This window comes from Octopus bimaculoides, chromosome 2, assembly GCF_001194135.2.
Source record: "Octopus bimaculoides isolate UCB-OBI-ISO-001 chromosome 2, ASM119413v2, whole genome shotgun sequence".
Lineage (NCBI taxonomy): Eukaryota > Metazoa > Mollusca > Cephalopoda > Octopoda > Octopodidae > Octopus > Octopus bimaculoides.
In genome coordinates, this window is record NC_068982.1 from 133,836,377 (window position 1) to 133,858,086 (window position 21,710).

The following is a 21,710-nucleotide window of genomic DNA, read 5'->3' on the forward strand; positions in this document are numbered from 1 at the left end:
TTTCTCTCTCTCTCTCTCTCTCTCTCTCTCTCTCTCTCTCTCTCTCTCTCTCACACATACACACATTGCTATCAAATACACAACAGCTTTGCATTTGAAAGCAAGGCTGTTCTATTTACTGAAAACCATGCAAGTAAAGATGGAGAAAACACACACATAAACATCTCAATCAATTAGTTTTCTCTGTTTATGCTAGGTTACCACTTTGTAATAATAAATATCCTACTATAAATCTACCGTACATTTAACTGACATCACCAACAACAATTCTTAAAATGTCAAAACAAACTGTAAACCAAACTAAGTGGAAACTGCCCCAATTTTTTCCTGTGCAGTTTCCTTTATGACTGAAATAGCCAACATCATCATTTAACATCCATTGTCCCCATAATCCACCATTCATTGTATTCACAATTCTTTACAATTGTTGCCTACCTTCCTCACCTTATCCATCCCCTCATCTGTCACTCTCCCATACACTGTTGCAGCTCCCCTCACACACACCTCGTTCCTCTGTCCCCACTCTACTTCTACTCATCTTAAACCTTATGGGGCCACCTGAATACTTCATCACCACTATATTATCTCTCTCCAGTTTCACTCGTTTTCAATCTTCCTTCTAAATGTGAGTAGCCATGTAGCTTCTCGGCAGCAAAATATCCTATTCAGCCCCTTTCCTCCCATACTTTAATCCCTTATCTCCTACCACAAGGCCCCCCACCCGTCCTTAGGGCTCATTGTCTTCCTTGCTGCATGGCAACCTCACCAGAGCTGGCAGCATGCAAAAGCACCCAGTACATGCTGTAAAGAGGTTAGCATTAGGAAGGGCATCTTGCCATAGAAACCATGTCAAAGCAGACACTGGAACATTGGATCCCATCAAACCATCCAACACATGCCAGCATGGAAGATGGTTGGTAGATGAGGAGGAGGAGGAGGCAGAAGAGGAAATGATTTATCTGAGCAAAAGTTTTGTTTTCAAAATCGACTTGAAGTTTTATTGTATTTGAACAATGCTCTGTTCCATAAGTGAATCTAAGCAAGGCTGCTATGTACCTTTCATGAAGAGAAAATCTTCTGTATTATGGTTTTGAATGAAAGGTGGCTGAGTGTTAAGTGGTTAATATGTTACATTTCTAGCACAGATTTAATGATTACCAATTTCTGTGTCACAGTTACTTTATTTTATTTTATTTTATTTTATTTACTGACTCATTTAAGTAGGAATGTGTTGTAACACTTCTATTTTGATGTAGATGTTGGTGGTGTATGAGGACTATTTTATATTTATACTTTAATTTTGAGTTTAGTACCAGGGAGGATATTACTGCTTGAAGGTTAACCTCGACAACTCTTACAAATATCTAAATTTTCTAAACTATGCTGTGATAGCATATTCTATCACAAGATATAGATATAATTGTGTGTGTGTGTGTGTGTTATATTTCTTGTTGAATGGGGATTTAGCTGCTGACAATAGACATTTAAGGGCCTGGCTAAATACTTTGGCAAGGTACTTAAAGTCATTAACCTCCTTCAGTTGTGTGCCATCATTGAAGTGGATTGGCAGGTGGTTCTCACCTGCATTAATGGTCATGTTGTCAGTTTTCTTTTCCTTGAGAAACAGCTCTGACTTATGCTACAGCATTCTCAAGAGATATTAATAAGTTTTATGCATCGCACAGTTGAGCTGAGGGGGCAAGATTCTCAGCCTGGTCAAAACATATGACAATCACATGTTTTTAAAACAACAAGGCTGGTCTTCAGGGAATGTGTAGAGATCATATTTCTTTATCGAGTCAAAACCTGGACTATGAAGAAGGATCTTCCACTACCTGGTTGTGTCACCACAACTTATAGTGGTTTGGGGCAAGTCTAGGGCATTCATTCATTGCAGATGCGGCACATTGGAGACATTTGCTCATTCTTCAGGTCGACCTTTGAGTTTGTAGCCAAAGCTCAGTCCTGCGCTGCCCGTATAATGCTCTTGGTCTCTTTTTTTAGGGTTCCTTTCATCAGCCAATCCCACTTACTTTTTCCAGCAACTTCTGCTGTGACTACATGGAATTGATTGTGTAGTCCCTTCTTGTGTAATTCTTCATGTCCTTTTTGTACTTATTATTATTATCATTATGACTGAGCCGGCAAAATTGTTAGTGCATTAGACAAAATGCTTAGCAACATTTCTTCTGGCTCTTTACATTTTGTGTCCAAGTTCTGTTGTGGTTGACTTTGAGGTCAAGCTTACTTTTTCATCCTTTCAGGGTCAATAAAGTACCAGAAAAATATTGAAATCTATTCGATTGACTAATCCCTTCTCCAAATTTCCCACCTTTGCATCTATCTATATTAGAATGGTTATTTATTATTGTTGTTGTTATTGTTGTTAACCTCAGTGGATCAAGGAATCAGTGAAATACTGGTTGTATTTCATTGTTCTTAACCCAGATTCCACAACACCCACCTTGTCCTCCTGTACCAGTTAATTACTAAGATGGGTTTCATCAACTGTACTTACCTTTAAATTGTGCCAGTACTAGAAATCATTATTGTAGATGGCAGAATAGATATCAAACAAAATTTTTTGGTATTTAGTTCCATCTCGTTACCACCATCACCACCATCATCTGTATCAGTTACTAGAGGCAGTGTAAAAATAAGTTATTTCCTAAATATTTATAACTTTGCACCAGTTAAATAATTATTTTTGAAAGTCTTTACTTTTTTTTTATAGTTTATTTAATGTTTTATATTTTGGGATCATTTACAAATGTTAGAAATAATTTTTAGCTTGAAAAAATCATTGTTATTATTAAAGCGTAGTGAATGGTTAAATTGGTTGAGCATGAAGCACATTACTTTGTAGAATTTTGATTTATCTTCTCATGTTCTGAGTTCAAACCCAACGAAAGTACACTTTGCCTTTCATCATTTCAGGGGCCAATAAAGTACTGGCCAGGTACTGGGGTTGATGTAATCAACTTAACAACCCCTAAAACTTGCTGGCCTTGTGCCAAAATTTGAAAGTCTTATTACTGAAGCAGTCAGCTAGTAGAAACATTAGAGTGGCAAACAAAATACCTTGTGGTATTTCTTCCAGCACTTTACTTTCTGAGTTCAAATCCTGCTGAGGTCAACTTTGCCTTTCATTCTTGTGAAGTCCATAAAATAGATGTTCAAGTACTGGGATTGGTGGTATTGACTAATCCCCTTTCCTCAAAATCATCAGACTTCTGCCTAAATGTTTAGTGGCATTCCATCCATCATTACATTCTGAGTTCAAATTCCACCAAGATCTACTTTACCTTTCATCCTTTCAGGGTCAATGTAACTGACTATCCCCTTTCCCCAAAGTATCAGGCCTTGTGCCTATAATAGAAAGGATTGTTATTATTATTTAAAAAATTTTGTATGTTATGCATATGTCCCTTCTTTTTCAGTGTATACTTTCTTTGTTTCATTTTTTTTTTTTTCCATCATTTCATTATATGTAAACCCCACACTTTATGGGGTCTTTGTATTGTCCCCACTCATCCTTCACCCTTGTGGCAAATAAATGAAATCATTATCATTATTGAGGCAGAATCATTAACATGCTGGACAAAATGCTTAGTGGTATTTTGCCCATCGCTACATTCTGAGTTCAAATTCCACCGGGGTTGATAAATTAAGTATCAGTGAAACACTGGGATTGATGTAATCGACTAGTCCACTCCTCCAAAATTTCAGGCTTGTGCCTTTAGTAGAAAGGATTATTATTATTATTATCATCTACTACAGATACAAGGCCTGAAATTTTGCTGGATGGGGCTAGTTGGTTATAATCAACTAAATTGCCTTTAAATGACATTATTATTATTATTGTTATTATTATTATTATTATTATTATTATTGTTATTATTTATTGTCGTTAAGACAGTGAGCTGGCAGAATTGTTAGCACACGGGGCAAAATGCTTAGTGGCATTTCGTCAGCCTTTATGGTCTGAGTTCAAATTCTGCCAAGGTCGACTTCGCCTTTCATCCTTTTTGGGGTTGATAAATGAAGTACCAGTCAAGTACTGGGATCAATGTGGTCGACTTTCCCCATCCCCAAAATTTCAGGCCTTGTGCCTATAGTAGAAAGGATTATTATTATAATTATTGTTTTATTTCTAATTTAGGCACAAGGCCAGCAATTTTGTAAAGTGGAGATTAGTCAATCCCATTGGCTCTAGTGCTATGTCCTTTATTTTATTAACCCTGGAGTTATGAAAAGTAGAGTTGACCTCAACGGGATCTGAATCAGTAATGTGTCAAATCTTGCTAAGGCCAACTTTGTCTTTCATCCTTTCAGGGTTTTGAAAAATAAAGACCCCAGTCAAGTACTGGAACTGATGGTATCAACTTATCCTTTCCCCTTTAATTTGCCCCAAAATAATAATAATAATAATAATCTTTTTTACTATAGGCACATACTCAACTGGTACTTATTTTCTCAACCTCAGAAGGATAAAAGTTAAATTCAAGCTCAGTAGAATTTGAATTGAGAATGTAAAGCAGGATATCTTCCTGCTAAGCATTTTGCCCAGCTTGCTGCCTCCCTAAAATAATAATAATAAGGGTTTCTTGATATCATTATTGTTTTGGGGTACATGGCTAAATACTTTACAATTTTTTAGTTTTATTTATTTTGTTTGTTTATGTAATATATATATATATATATATATATATATATATAAAGAAACCTTGTCATTATCAAGATGGTGTATATATATATATATATATATATATATATATATATATATATATATATATATATATATATATATATATATATATATATATATTCATTCATTGTCTGCTCACATGTTTGTGTTACATAAATTTCAATGTTTACTCTCTTATTGTTGGTTTATTGGTACATTGTATTTTTGTCGTACTTGTAAATAATTTAACCTATCATTGTTTTACTAAATACCTCTTCATAAGCCTCTTTATTTTCAATATTCCAAATTCTGTGTGAATACATGTCTGAATATTTCTTCAGATATTTGTATATGCATGCATTATTAACTGTTTTGATAAAATATTTCTGTTAAAATAAAATGACTCTGTTTCAATTAATTTTAAAAATAATGAAGAATTTAATTAAAAAAGAAACCTTGTCATTATTAAGATGGTATTTGAAATTATAATGAAAATTTAAAGAATAGTTTTAATTTAAATCACATTAAAGAGGAAGTTTGTATCACAAAAGCAAGGACAGTCTCAAGAGGGTTTCTGTCATAAGTATTTCTGTATGTATATATTTTGTGTGTCAGAAAACGTGTTAAATATTTCATATCTAAATTTCAATCCTTTTTGTCTTTCAGAATGGTCCCTCATTGTCTTCTAGAACTGAAAAGTTAGGCGATCTTTGCTGGCAAAGTTTTCAACACCGTATTAACAAAACCATACAAGATGTAATAGTATTTGCTAAAAAAATCCCTGGCTTTACATCGTTAGAACAAGACAGTCAGATTAAATTGATAAAAGGGGGTTGTTTTGAGGTGAATATTGTTTATATTATTTTTTGATTTGGGGGATTTATTTTCCTCCCTGACTCTATTGAGGTGTTCATTATTTCTGTAATTTAAATTCTGCAATATTATTAAATTTGTAAAAGAATGCTTCTTTAATTTTCCATAACTGAAATCCTCTCAAACTAATGATGAGACGTTTTGGTGCTGTCTGTTTGACATGAAAAGTTGTAAAAAAAAAATATATATATATATAATTATTTTTACATTAAATATGTAAAAATAAAGGTATTATTCAGTAAGAACGTTTTGGTTGTTGTAAATGGTGGTGCTTAGCAGACCTCTATGATCAAAGGCTTTCCAACTGTGACCATCCAGTCTTATTACATATATAGGGCTACATTGTCTGATTTATTATTAACTTATTTGTGAGGAATATTTCTAATGTCTGTAGCAAGAACACTGAGAAACCACATGAAGCACTGTTACTAGTTCAAATTCTGACTTGTACTTCTTCACTGCTTCATAATTTTTCATGATGGTCGTATAAGTTGTAATAGTATTAATGCTACTTAACTACATGTTTAATGATGCTATGTGTATGGTAAATGTTGTTAAATATTTGCCTAATGTTTCTGGTTATACATTTATTTATTTATATTTCTCTTTTTTCAGATTGCTTGTGTAGTTCATTCCAATTTGGTTGATGGGGACAACAATACCATTATAGCCTCAGACTCTGGGTTGCTAATGAGCCGAGATGACATGAAAGCTGGATTTCCTCTTGGAGAACATTTTGTTGACTTTCTCTTTAACTTCTGTACCCGCTTCAATGCCTTTAATTTGCGTGACATAGAAACAGCATTGTTCAGTTCTCTGGTGCTAATATCTCCAGGTAACTTCTTAACACTATTTAATTTTCTTTTGTTTTTCTTCACTAATGTACTTATATCTTTTTATCTATATATTTGATCATCATTGTTTTAACCTTTACTTGTTCATACCTTGGATCAGACAAAATTTGTTGTGATAGATTTTCTATAGATACTCTTCATGTCACCAATTCTCACAGGTTTCTAAGCAAGGTGATATTTCCTGTAATCTTAAAGTTAGCAACCAAGTGACATTTGCTGACAATTAGTACAGTGTCAAGACAAACACACACACACACACACACACACACACACACATTTGCTGGTGGCACATAAAAGCATCCATTACACTCTCGGAGTGGTTGGCGTTAAGAAGAGCATCCAGCTATAGAAAACCATGCCAAATCAGACTGGAGTCTGGTGCAGCCTTCCAGCTTGCCAGCCCTGGTCAAACCATCCAATTCATGCCAGCATGGACAATGGATGTTAAATGATAATGTATGTATGTATATATCACAAGTGGTATTGTCTATTTGCAGTTTTCTGTGAAAAACATGTCTGTTTCATGTTCAAAGGACTTTGGGAAATTTATCCTTGCTTGAAAACTACTGAAAGTTGGTGACAGAAATGGCACCTAGCTCCATAAATCTGACTCAATGAATTTCATCTGACCTATGCAAGCATGGAAAAGTGAATGTTAAAACAATGATGATGATCCCTGAAACATAATTCTCAACAGAATTGTTAGTCCTCTTTAAGCATGTCTTTCAGTACTTCTCATTTTACATTATTTACATTTGATGGATATTAAAAGTCATCTCTGGCTCCTGGAGTCTTGCATGCATAACGGGCTTACTACCTTAACCACTATGCCATATGCCCGTGGGCATATGGTATAGTGGTTAAGAGCGCAGGCTACTAACCCCAAGATTCTGAGTTCGATTCCAGGCAGTGACATGAATAATAATAATTATAATAATAATAATAATAATAATAACAACATCGAAAAATACCTTAGGAATGAGAACCCAGGTTCGAAATTTCCCCAAGACACCTGATAAAGGCTGGAGAGTATATCAGCCGAAACGCTGTGTTAACAACAAACAAGATGAGGACAAATATCTGTCAAATGTAAATAATGTACATAATTCCTCATCTTTTAAATACAGAACTGTAACTGTCATTTTGTTAAACTTTTGTGATTTTAAATAACCCAACCTGAACTGGGTTGACAATACCAACAACTAGGGTAGTTACTTTGGGTATCACATACTTTGAAGGGCCACATCATATGTTAGGGATTTTTAAAAATAAAAGGCAAGTGCAAAATGGAAATAGATAAAATATTAGCATTATTCTTATATTTTATAAATTGTGATAAATTTTTCCCTATATTTAAAGGTTTTACTCCTTGTAAAAATTTTAAAATGTATACATGTATACATTGAGCTTGTTTGGGGTGCCAGTAACTCTGGGCTGGTTCTAAATCCAGTTATACGATTGTGAATCTTAGCATTATATTCATGTGAAGTTTCATTTCTCAGTACTTTCTGTTGATTTGGGAAAGTTCAATAAAGAAAGGTCCGACTGCATGTTGTTGCTACTCTGCTTATATTGTGCGTCTCCTGACAAGGCATATAACTCTTACTTGGCTGAGTAGCCAATATTTGGAGTATTGTATGTAGTTGTGTACATACTCCCTCGTATATTATAACCGTCGTTGATTCAACATTCTTGTTCATATAATCATACAAGTTGAACAGGTTTGCAATAAAGTATCTTTCCATCTAACTGAATCTAATTTGTTCCGAAAGTTTCTCTCGAGATTTACTTTCATCTTTTATTACGAGAACCTTTCAATACTAATTCATTAATATATAGTTACCAATATTCTATGGGCCAAATAAAATGAAAAAATTCCTATATTGGCACTACAAAATGGCTATAAGGATGCAGAAGGAAATAATGATTCTTGTTTTCATTTTACAAGAAATACAATCTCGATACTTATCAAGGTTTTCTGAAATATAATCATGAGGAATGACGTGATTTTTTTTACTAAGACCTTTACATTTATTTTTATTTGAATGAAGGAAATATCTATTTTTAAAGTAAGTATTCGATTATATAATATTCATGATGTCACACATTTCGTTGTCTCCAATTTAAAGATAGGAATCAATTGTTTAATTACATCTTGTGGATTTTGTATTTGTTTTGATATTTGATTTCATGATTATAATAATGAAATGACGGTTGCACACTTGGATTATCTCCCTTACATATATTTTTGACAGATTTTAAAAAAAATATGCGACAACATAATTCCATTTTGTGGGCTTTATTAAACTGACGTTTACTGACCACCAGTTTTCTAGGAAATTAATGAAGTACTTTTGATTTCAATTATTTAATTGCTCAATGCAGATTACATAGGTGCTATAATTTAATTTCTGATTACAATCTTTAAAATACACTTTGTAACTCTTTTTTTTTTTTAATCATTGTAAAATTATATATATTATTTCACTGGTTTTACTCATTGGATTGTGGCCATGCTGGGGCACTACCTTAAAGTGTTTTTAGTAGATCAAAACAATCCCTGTAGTTATTCTTTTAAGTTTGGTACTTTATCTGATGGATTCCTTTTTGACAAACCAATGAAAAAAAAAAAAAAACAGGATCAAAAGCAAATAAAAGCTAGTTATCAAGTAGTGTTGCATAAAGACAAGTTATGGAGAGAAACACTCTCACATAATCATTAATTTTTCCCTGCCAGCATGGGTTAGATAAATGTTTACTGAGATATTGACAGCTGAATGCTTTTGTTGCCTCTAGCCTTTACCTGTTTTTTTTTTTTTTTTATTTCACCTGTCTTCAAAGGAACAAAGCCACTAGATGATTTGTTGACAGGGGAACTGACGACAACATCGCTATTTTTGCTTGCAATATTCAGGAAAAAAGATCAATTGTAAACAAAGACACATACGTATAACAGACTTCTTTCAGCTTGCACTTACAAGATCTTGGTCAGTGTAGGACACTAGTATTGTGCAGTGGAAGCAAATCCAAAAACCATATGATTAGGAAGTGAACTTCTGAACCACATAGCCATGCCTACCCCCAAAGTCAGGTCCAGTATGGGAGCATACACCATTGCAGTATGTTGCTGCATTCACCATTTTTTGGTATATTTTTGGGCCCTCTTGAGCAATCTGTCAAGCAGAATCCCAGTCAGTCTTCATCTTTGCAAGATACCTCCTCATCTTCTGTGTCCATGTAGCATGTGGCCAACCAACATGAACAGTCAACCCAGCTGGATCCGCATTTAAGAGAACACAGTAAGCAGGGTCTAACTCAGCAAATCATACAACATTGCTATACTGTCTGAACTGGTGTTCCCGAATCATAGAAGATGCATCTCAGTTCCTGAGTAGAGTTGTTGGTTGGATATAAAGTCTGACCAATGGTAACCCATAATCCTGTAAAACATACATTGGAGTTCGGGCGACTCCTGCACATACATGCATGTATTTATGTACATATGATGGGCTTTCATATAGTTTCCATCATCTAGATTCATTCACAAGGCATTGGTTAGTCCATGGCTATAGTAGAAGACATTTATACTGCACAGTGGGACTGAAGCACTTCCTTTATCATAAATTTGAACCAAATAGTCTCAATTGATGCCATATTAATTTTCTTGTGAAATACTAAAGATTTATGCAACTATTGTTTTAGTTTGATGTTTAAATATTTCCTATGAAATATTTGAGATTAAAAAAAAACATATTGTGAAATAAAATGAAGTAAAAAATATTTATTTGCATATTATTTTTCCTTTTTCAGATCGTCATGGTCTTGAACGTAGTGATAAAATTAACCGGCTTCAAGAACTTTTAATCCAGGCTTTGCAGCATGAAATTAATGCTGCTCATCCTGATGAAGTGGGACTTTTTCCACGATTGCTAATGAGTATCTCCAGTCTGAGGGAGCTTGGTGTTGAACACCGTAAAATGTTGGAATCGCTGAAAGGACAAATACACTTCCAGCATGACCTCTATGCTGAAACATTTGATCTGATAACTTAACTCCATTCTTTCATCTCTTAGAATTGATCACCTGGCTCTGTATTTGATACTTTTTATCGTTCAGCCCCCCCCCCCCTTCCCCCTCTACCTTCACCCTCTGATTGAGATTGTTTCCGTAGTGACAAAAACGAAATGGTAGAAGTTGCTGCTAACGCATCTTCATGCACACTTTTTCTCTGTGTGGTTGTGCTTGTATTGTATTTGAACTCTAGCTCTCCATGTGCAAACAGTTGAAACCCGTTGTTCATATTAAATGGCACTGACAAAGTTCCTGGAACTAAATCACTGCTAACGAGGCTGTTGTATAAATAAGGTTTGCAGACTGTTGATGCAGATACCATGGAGATGAATCTCTTTCATCCTGTCTTGGAGCATGTTTATTATCATTATTATTATCATTATTATTATTATTACTATTATTATTATAATGTTATTTTTTATTTATTTTACTTTATTTTTTAAACTTTTTTTTTCATTGTTGAATTCAGTGAGAGCCAATTGTTTTTTTTTTTTTTTTTTTTTTTTTTTTTTTTTTTTTTTCTTTTTTCTTGTTTTTTTTTTATCAGTAGGGGATGAATCTTTATATTGGAACTGTCTGCACTCATGATTACTAGCTTAATTGAAATTAAAAAGAAGAGTAAAAAAAAAAAAAATTTATTAATTAATGAAAAATGAAGACCTTTTTTATTTTTTTTTTTTTCCCTCTCATTTTCCTTGCCAATAATAAGTCTGTTTTTATGTCTGTCAATGCTTGGCAGGTATCCTGCCATTTGAGGTTATGAAATAACAACCCACATTCAATATAATGGTTTGCTTTAATACAATGTATGATTCTCATTCGGTGTAATTTTTAACAGATCATGAGATAAAAAAACAAAAAATAGAAAAGCTAAAAAGCAAAAAAATACTTCCATTTTTTTTACCATCTTGACAAATTATTTTTTAAAAAATGCAGAATATTTGCCCTCCTCTCTGTCTCCTCATTTTTTTGGTATAATTTAATTTTTTTAGAATTTTTAAAATTTATTTATTTTTATTCGCTCTTTCAGATTCTTTCACACATTGTTTCTGTTTATGTCCTGTTTATTCTTTAGGTCTTATATTCGTTAAGGAATTCTGAAAACATATCTGAAGGCATTATGGAATTATAAATAAGAACTTTTATTACTTTTCTACTTAATAATATGCTGCTGAAAATAATCTCATTCCAAATAGTTTTTTTCCCTCTCTTCCCCAAATGAGGACAACTTTTGCTACTATCACCATCAACATGACCATCACCACTATTACAAATACTACTACTACTATTTTATTATTATTATTATTAAGGTGGTGAGCTGGAAGAGTTGTTAGGGCATCAGACAAAATGCTTTACAGCATTTCATCCAGCTCTTTACGTGCTATGCTCAAATCCTTCTGAGGTCAACTTTGCCTTTCATCCCTCCAAGGTCGATAAAAAAAGTACCAGTCATGTACTGGGGTCAATGTAATTGACTTTCCTCTACTCCCTAAAATTGCTGGCCTTGTGCCAAAATTTGTAAGAATTATTATTATTACAATAAATCTTAAATATTGGCGTTTCAGTTTTATGATGATGGGTTTTTGTTGTTTTTTTTTAATATCCTGACTAGTATCTCTGGTCCTTTTCTAATTTTTATTTTAGAATCCACCCTGGTAAGAATGGATTCTAAAATGACACATTCATTTCACAGTCTGTTCAGTCATTCCTGTCATTGTTTAGAAAACCAATAATGCCAGAATTCATCAGCGCCTCTGTCATTTCTCTTATAAGCCTTCATTTGTTCCTTAAACACATATAAGTAACTTAGGCAGTTACAATTTAATGGTTTTCTTACTCCCTCACTCAACTCTCAAGCCCTCTCCCCCTCAATATGTTCTTCAGTGTTGTAGCACATGATTTGTTTCATTGATCTTACTTTCTGTCTGTGTTATAAATATGTTTGTTTTTTTTCTAGATCTTCTGCATCCAATATCTGGATCTTTTCTCAATATAACATTCTCTTTGTTTTTCATGGAACAGTCATGCTGCCAATACATTTAATGTTGTTGTGTGGATTTGAACATGATATAGACAATCATTTGATAAAATAATTAATAAAAGGGCACCTTTTTAAAATTGGATAAATGTTAAAATATCAAGTCATTGAAAAAGTTCATTACTAAATTACAATTACAAATTACTATACTGTTGGAATCTAATTACTAATGCCATAACTGGCTGGTTTTAGTAATGGTTCTAAAGGCATTTACCAAAATGTCTAAATTTTCAAACTCATCTAAGCCACCCAGTTTGACACGGAATTATGGGTGCACAGTAAGGATGATGTGAATGTAAGAACCTGTCTTTAAATGACAATATTTATCTGTGAAATGGCAAATACTGTAGAATTGTGTCAAGCTCCCGGTGAGACAAGTCTTTGATCCAAATTCAATTCTCGGTTTTAATTCTTTAACTTTATGTTGCTAATGCCTTTGCTTAAAAGGCATCACTGTCACAAAATCGCATTCCCAACCAATATTACTACTACTACTTCTACTTTTCATATATCACAGGCATTGTGCCTACATGGAAAAAGAAATTCAGTTTACAAGCAAAGCAAAATATGTTTCTCTGTTTCTTTAAAGCCACATTTTTCCGTTTTTGTTTTTTCTTAGTTATTCCTTCTTGCTTGTTGCCTTTTGGCTGCGGCAATATTTTGTCAAAGTAATACTTAGACTAAATATTGATACTTCCAAAAGAAAATGAGTGATCACCCTTCCTCTTTTCTTTGAAGTCTGTATTTGTCTACAATCAATTTTGGTAATGTCTATTAATAACATGTTATCATTTTCTTAGACTGATATTGCTGTGTGCCGGGTAGTTGTGCTATTTTGATTAAGTCCAAGTATTCTCTATCTAAGTATGACTCCTCATGTTCTAATTAATTAGTGCAACCTGGCTCTAAGTGTAGACTGAGATAGTCTTTTTCTTTTTGGAGCTGTACTTGTGTAGCAGATGACTAGAGCTGAGACTGTATATTGAAAGTGAAGCAACTACATTGTAGAAGAGTCATTTTAGCCATTTGATAACACACAGATCTGTTAAATTCAATTTGAATTTAGATTATGGAATGTCAAAGTTTTTATCACACAACTGTGACTTGGTCACTAACACTTTGATCCATGTCAGTGACCGGGTCAGAGATGCATGATGAAGGTTTTAATTTTTCATGAAATATATTTAAAGTGAATTTAACAACTTTGCATGTTGTTAACTGGCTAGAATGGCTCTTTCATAATGTAATTGTTATTAACTTTAAAATTTCTTAAAAGTTGCTTTTTCATGACAATCTTCATTTCTCTGAATTAAACTCTAATTACCTATTAACTAACAACATGCTTAACCATATGTTTATCTTGTAAATAATTATTTCCTTTATTTCTGAAATAATTCACAAATTCTTCAATTTTTTTTTTTTTTTTTTTGCTCATTAAAACCTAACCAGGTTGCTTTCCAATCAATACCAGTGATTAATCCATACAGAAATATACATTTTTTTTTAACCTACCTTTTCTCTAAATATTTTCCTTGTCCAAAATAATTTGATTTGATCCTTTAAAGACATTGTTCCTTCTAACAATTTTGTTACAGAGATACTAAATATCTCTTTCTCTTAGAAAAATAATAGTTAAACTTCAAATATCTTCATTTGTTGCTTAGTTTGTTTCCATAATTAATAGTCTTCATCAATGATCAATCAACTATTTTGATAGGTATTGCAAAGTTGCTTGTAACTTAAATTTACATGTCTTTTTATTCATTTATAGATATTCATATCAACTCTGTTTTTATTCCTCATTGTCAAGCCATTCTTTGATTAGGGTGATGATGTTGTTCTTGATGATTCTCATAAATTCCATGCATTCCATTTTCCAAGAATAAGGAGCAATATCATAGCTGTATTATAGTTTATCCATGTTATCATAACTTAATATGTGTGTATCAATGACTTACTTCTCTTTGGTTCCTGGTGACTTCCATAACCTTGTTGTTTCTTAGGAATGAAATCATTGCCAAACATAGATATAGTGAGGCTTTTATTTTCTCTTTCTTGGCTTCCTTTTAAGCCTTTTACAAAAAAAAACTAGCACATTGACTCAAGGACCCTCTTTTATCAGTGTCCTAAATATAGAATACAATGCTTACCATACAATAGGTTTGTGGCCTAGTGGTTAGGCTATTGACCTCATGATCATAAAGTCGTGGGCTTGATTCTGAGGTCAGGTGACATGTTGTACCTTTGGGCAAGGCACATCATTTCATGTTGCTCCAGTCTACTCAGCTGAAAATGTGTACCTGCCAGCTGTTGGTGCAACCTTCTCTTCTTCCAGTTGTCACATTCTTGATGTTCTGCTGGGTCAAGAGTGGGAGGGCCAAGAGGGCGTCTGATTACACAGGCACCTAAAACAATTAGTAAATACAACATACTGACTACTGAGTCATCCGTGCTTGCATGTGATGGCTATGTTCATACCAGTACAGGTCTGTTTATGTACCTAAATCGGTTAACATTCCATATAGTATATTCCAGACCTTGACTCAAGATCATATAGAATGGAAAAATTTTATTCTCCATATGAGCGTGTATTTGCATTTTCAGTCAATGAGTTGTCTTGAAGCTAGAGTTTTGATATAATTTTGAAGAATTGTACTTGGTTACCTATCTGTTGTTAGGAAGAATAATTTCATTCTTAATCCCAAATTCTTGAATAACTTCTAATATCAGAAATTTTGCTGATTGGAACATTACTTAATAATGCTTTCAGTTTAATGACTGATGTGAATTTTAATGCAGTTTTGTCTTCAATTTTGACTTAGATTTTTCTTTTTACTTGTGATCTATATTATTAGATTTAACTTACAAATCATCTAAATATGATTGATTATTCATTCTGTGTATGCTATAAAAATCTGTTAATTGTTTGTTACATCTGTTGATTTCTTTTAGTTAGCTTTGACTAAGCTTTATTTGTAACAATTTCTTGATTAAATTTCCAGCTTGTAGATTCTACCCTTTACCCATTCATATATCTCCTACAATTTTCATTCAGTTCTTTCAAATTTATTATTACCCAAATTGTGTGGGGAATTTTTTTTATCCCTAGTTGTGTCCCATTTCTCTTGTCTTTGATCCCTCTGACAAAGGTGTGAACCTCATAATATTGCTTTCCACTTTACTAGAACAAGTTTTTGCTTTTTTGATAAATATTCATGGCTTTGTGTAAGCCATCAACACTCTTTTGAATTTCATGTTTATTTTTATGATTTAAACAATTCTGCACCTTAACGAATGGTTGCAATTATTAAGTTTTTTTTACTTCATTTCTTTTTTTTAAAGTTTTATTAAAACATTTTCTAAATCTTTTGTTTCTTCCTACTTTTGCTATTTCATTCTGATGTTTAGAATACATTTTCACGCAATTTACTTCCATCATAATAATAATAACCACAATAATAATAATGATGACGATGTATTATCATGTTCTATAATTTCTTCTCTCAAATTCTTGTTTCATCAACATTATCTGACATGTTATGATTTTTCAGACTTTTACCAACCATCTATAATATTTTCTTTGTCTTCATCATTTGCTAATTTTTCTCTTTACTTCTTTTATTATTATTATTATTATTATTATTATTATCATTATTATTATTATTTCCTTTATTGAATCATATCTTCCCTTTACACCAGTGTCTATTATCAAACAAATATCAGATATTCTATGATCTTGTATCAAGTACTTTTCCCCATCTTTATATATATATATATATATATATATATATATATATATTTACCTTCTGGTAACTGTGAACTGTTGATTAGATCCCTGTTGAACTTCCATACTCATATTTAATCTTTGTCACAGCAGCAACTTCAGAACACTACATTGAAATTAAGTGTCATTCATATTTTTGTTGTTGTTGTTGTTGCTTTCTACAGCTTTACTTGTTTACAATATCAAAGGGTGACAGAAATTCTGCTGATCTTGATCATATCAGAATCTCTTGGTAAAAATAAACTGGAGTAGTTTTCTCATTGCTTATACCAGGCCCAAGCAAAGACTTTAATCAAGCTTGCAAAGTAACAAATAGTGTTTATTACTTTTGTAGTGCCCTTGCTGCCTGCTTACAGCAGTGAGATGTACTTGTGTACATCTAAGGTGACCAGCAAACTTTAACTATCTTGGCCAAGGTCCCAGTGTAGAACCAGTGAATGGGAACATATTGTTGACCTTTTTATTTATTTTTCATGTAAATCTGATTCTAAGAAAATCATATTTAAACCGGTGCTTTTGGTTCTGTAAGAACTATTTCCTCTGCTACGTAAGTGTGTGTATTTTGGAACTGTTAAAAAACATCTAGTACAACATATCTATGGAGTAACAAATTTATTTTGATGTGAATTGTATTATCTTCTAAATATTAAGTAGCTACAGTAGTTCTTATTATAATGTTAATTCAGTGTTAATCTCTACTTCTCATTCCCTTCCCTTTGCTCATTTTATTGGATTACTCATAAGTACCAGAATTATTTTTGTTTTATCATTCAACTGCAGTCTACAAATTACATATCTTTCACAAATGGCTTCCTTTATACTTTATGTGTAGTGTTTGGTGTTTCCTCTCATAAACCTCATAACTGTTTCTTTGGAATGAGCGACTCCTTTCAAATGTAAGTTTGCAATCATTAATGCAACTTTTGATTCTAAATGATTTTTTTAAATTTTAGAATTCATACATAAACCGGTGCTTTTGATTCTGCAAGAACCACTTATACTATTACATCTTCCCCAATGTCTGATCAAATACTGTCTGCAACTCTTGAAAACAATGCTCTGTTTTTAATTTTTTTCTTTTTTTGTTCCGGTTTTGATGATTTTTGTTTTCAATTGTCTTCTCAAAAATACATTTCACAAACACAATCTTTTCAATATATTTCATGTCTTTACAATAACATCATCTTCCTGGTGGGTTGTCTTCAATTTTAGTTAAACATTTACACTTTTTTCCTCAGTGGTTTATTTAATCAACCTTTACTAAAATTACTTGCCTGCTTCCTTTCCTTTGCTACACTTTTTCTCAGATTGCTTGATACAAATGTTCTGAGTTTTCCCCTTGTCCTTCTGCCGAAATATGTTTCCTAATTATGCCGAGCATTCTAATAACCAACTGTTTTGTCTTTTAGCTAAATATCAGTTTTAACAATCTACTCTATTCAGGATACTGTAAAAAAAAAAAAAAAAGACTGAATTACATGCCTCTTTGACAGCATTTATTATGAATTTTATAATATATAAGGAGAATCGTCTTAAAAATATTTGCTGTCTTGTACTGTACCTACTAGAAAGAAGGAATTTAAACACTTTTAGTAAATATTTTACCTTACTTACAATATATTACTCTGATTAATTATGGGATGTAGATATAACCTCTTGGTTAAGAAGTTTGCTACACAATTATATGGTTTTAGATTTAATGTTACTATGTGGTATCTTAGATACGTCTTCTACCAGAGCCTCAAGTTGACCAATGTTTTGTGAATGAAATATGGTAGACAGAACTATGTGAAAAATCATTGGTGTAACCATTCCTATTCTTGTTTGATAGACTTAGTCTGGCCTGTGACTACCACAGAGTTTGCTCTGTTGCAAGCATTCTGGTTAGGTTGCAGGGCTAAAGACAACTTCCTTCCAAAAGTCTCTGAGGCTTTGAAAAGTGTCACAGGTGGTACCCTTCCCTCTTTAACAACAACAATAATAATAATAATAATAATAATAATAGGTGCATTTGGCACAATGTTGGAATTGAGACATATTGTTGACCTACAGAAAAGTACTGTCTGGTATTCTGCATGAATCCTAAGGAAGAATTTTCAGTTTAAAGAGGCTTGTTGTCCCCAAACCTCAGGATAACCTCTCTTCTAAACATTTTTTACCTTGCTCTAACTAAAGTTAAAGTGGAATTAATAAACATTACTGCCTTGAATGCAACACAAGATGTTACATACACTCATTGTCTGGTGCTGTCACCTTATCATAATTATTGTTGAAGTTTATAAATTATGGCATTTTCAGTGAAATAGGTTGGTAAACTTTTTTAAATTTTTCTGGTGGGGCAGGGGTCTTAATGACTATTTAGTTTAAAATATAATGGAGGTTATTAACAATATTAGTTGTACAACATATCTTCCTTATTCATGTCTAGAAATATTCATCTTTATCATTATTGTGCTGGTAGAATCATAGTCTCACTGGACAAAATGCTTAGTGGCATTTCATCTGTCTTCGTGTTCTGAGTCCAAATTCCGCCAAGGTCAACTTTGTTTCATCCTTTTGGGGTTAATAAAATAAGTACCAGTCAAATGCTAGGGTTGATGTAATCAATCGGTTTTCACTCCCAAAATTTCAGCCTTATGCCTGTAGTAGAAAAGGATTATTATTATTATTATTATTATTATTATTATTATTAAGGTGGCGAGCTGGCAGAAATGTTATCATGGTGGGCAAAATGCTTAGCGGTATTTCGTCTGTCTTTACGTTCTCAGTTCAAATTCCACTGAGATCGACTTTGCCTTTCATCCCTCTAGGGTCAATAAAATATACCAGTGAATACTAGAGTCAGTGGTATTGACTAACTCCTCTCATATAGCTACTGGCCATGTGCCAAAATTAGACACCATTATTATTATTACTTAAAAGGGCAGTAGATTGATAGAATCATGAGAACATTAATAAAAAAAAAAGAATGCGTTTGTCATTTGTTCCAGCTTTTTACACATCGAGTTCAAATCCTGCTGAGGTCAACTTTGCTTTTCATCTTATGAGGTCAATAAACTAAAATACCATTCAAGTACTTCAGGCCTTGTTGTAGGTTAAAAACAGTTAGTAGTAGTAGTAGTAATAGTATACACTGTGAAGTAGTTGACATTAGGAAAGGCATCAAGTCATAGAAACCAAAGCAGACATTGGTGCTTGACACAGCTCTACAGCTTGTCAGAGCCTTCATGCCAGCATGGAAAACTGACATTAAATGATTATTATTAAGATGGCAAGGCTGGCAGATTCACTAGCATGTCAGATAAAATGCTTAGCAGTAGTTCACCCATCTTTATGTTCTAAGTTCAAATTCTGCCATGGTTGACTTTATCTTTCATCCTTTTGGGGTCTATAAAATAACTACCAGTTGACCACTGGGATCAATGTAATTAACTTGCCCACTCCCCAAAATTGTTGGCTTTGTGCCAAAATTTGATAATAATAATAATAATAATAATTATTATTATTATTATTATTATTATTATTATTATTATTATTATTATTATTATTATTATTATTAAGGTGGCGAGCTGGCAGAATCAATAGCATGCTGGATGAAATGCTTAGCAGTATTTTGTCTGTCGCTATGTTCTGAGTCCAAATTCTGCCGAGGTCAACTTTGCCTTTCATCCTTTCAGGGTTGATAAAATAAGTACCAGTTGAACACTGGAGTGAATGTAATCAGCTCATCCCCTTCCCCAAAATGGCAAAATTTGAAACCATTATTATTATTTTACTTTTAATATATTCCAACTTTAGTTGGCTATTAAAAAAAATTCAACAAACATCCAGTACAGTGATGATGTCAGGCATTGAAAATTTGACATCAAATTAAAATTTATAAAGAACTAAAATCTCTTGTTTCTAGATTCATTTGCTTGCAATTGTTACATCTTTTTAATGAGAAAGTCAATAATGGCACATTCCATTTCTTGATTTTAGTATCACAAACGAGAGTTTTCATAAAAAAAAAAGAAAGGGTAAAAAGTTAAACCAACAGAATATAGATGTGAATGAATGAAGGAAACTTTTACTTAGAGGCACAGTGCCTATGTGGTTAAGGTACTGCACTATTTGTTAACCACAAGGTCACGATTTCAAACCTCCTTCATAGTTACTACTGAAAGAGTTTTCAGTTGTAAGAAAAAGCAACTGCTCAAATAATAGACATTTCCTACTTGTATTTGAGCAGGGAAATACAGGAAGAAAGAAAATATTTTGATTGATGTTAAATGTACAATAGGAAAGTGTTTGTGAGGAAAGAAAAGAGAATGAGAACATTAATTGCTTGCACTTCAAAAAACAGTCTTACGAGATGTAAATATTTAATGCTAATGGGATAAAACTAGCAGCTTAGAAAATCCAAACAACATTATTGAAGACTTAAGGTTTATATTGTGCTAATAACAATGTTCTTAATATAGCCATGTTCATGCAGTCATCATTATTATCAGGAATATTTATTTTTATTATAATAATGTAATTATAAATATTATAATAATAAAGTAAATATTATTATTAAGGTGACCAGCTGGCAGAACCATTAGTACATCAAATAAAATGCTTAGTGGCATTTTCCCCTGCACTTTAGATTCTGGTTTCAAATTCTGTCAAGTCAACTTTACCTTTCACCATTTCAGGATCAATAAAATAAGTACCAGTCAAGCACTAGGGGTCAATTGACTAACTCCCACCCTTAAAATTGCTGGCCTTATGCCAAAATTTGAAGCAATTATTAAAGATGGTGAGCTGGCAGAATTGTCAGGATGTTGGGAAAAAATTGCTTAGTGGCATTTCTTCTGACGCTTTACATTCAGGGTTCAAATTCTGTTGAGGTCAGCTTTGCTTTTCATCCTTTCAGAGTCAATAAAATAAGTACCAGTTGAGCGCTGAGGTCAACTAGCACCTTCCCCCAAAATTCCAGGCCTTATGCCTATACTAGAAAGAATTATTTTATCGTTTATTATACAGAAAATATATAACTGTTTTTACATTAAAACCCTAAAAACTAGTTTATGGTCCATCTTTCCTTCTGAAACATGTTTTCTGAGAATTTCTTTTCATGGTCCCAAAAGCTACACAATCTGTACCTTTCATATCCATCATTTTTTTTTTTTTTTTTTCCTTCAAATAGTCTTTCCAATTTAAATATTTAAATCGATTAAACTGTGCTAAACAAATTATTTACCTTTTTTTTTTAAAGAAAAACCTGTACATTAGCAACAACCATATTATTTCTTGGTTTTTATCTCCAATTAATTTTTTTTTTTTAGTTATGAAAATTATTTTTTCAAATTTTCTGCTAATGGGAAAAAATATAAAGAAGAAAAGAAACACACAAAACAAAAGATATTGACTTCGTCT

The 21,710-nt window shown here is 32.7% G+C and overlaps 1 protein-coding gene across 7 annotated transcripts in view; it reads left to right on the forward strand.

The window, feature by feature from the left end:
* LOC106880133 (uncharacterized) overlaps window positions 1–12,058 on the forward strand; it is a 208,078-nt gene extending 196,020 nt beyond the window's left edge. For all 7 annotated transcript variants that reach the window (XM_052965614.1, XM_052965612.1, XM_014929956.2 and 4 more), the window contains 3 exons: window positions 5,354–5,530; window positions 6,176–6,395; window positions 10,225–12,058. In XM_052965614.1, the coding sequence (XP_052821574.1) occupies window positions 5,354–5,530; window positions 6,176–6,395; window positions 10,225–10,466 (639 nt within the window). In that variant the 3' untranslated portion in view covers window positions 10,467–12,058. The remainder of the gene's footprint in view (window positions 1–5,353; window positions 5,531–6,175; window positions 6,396–10,224) is intronic.
* Window positions 12,059–21,710: the final 9,652 nt, after the last annotated feature.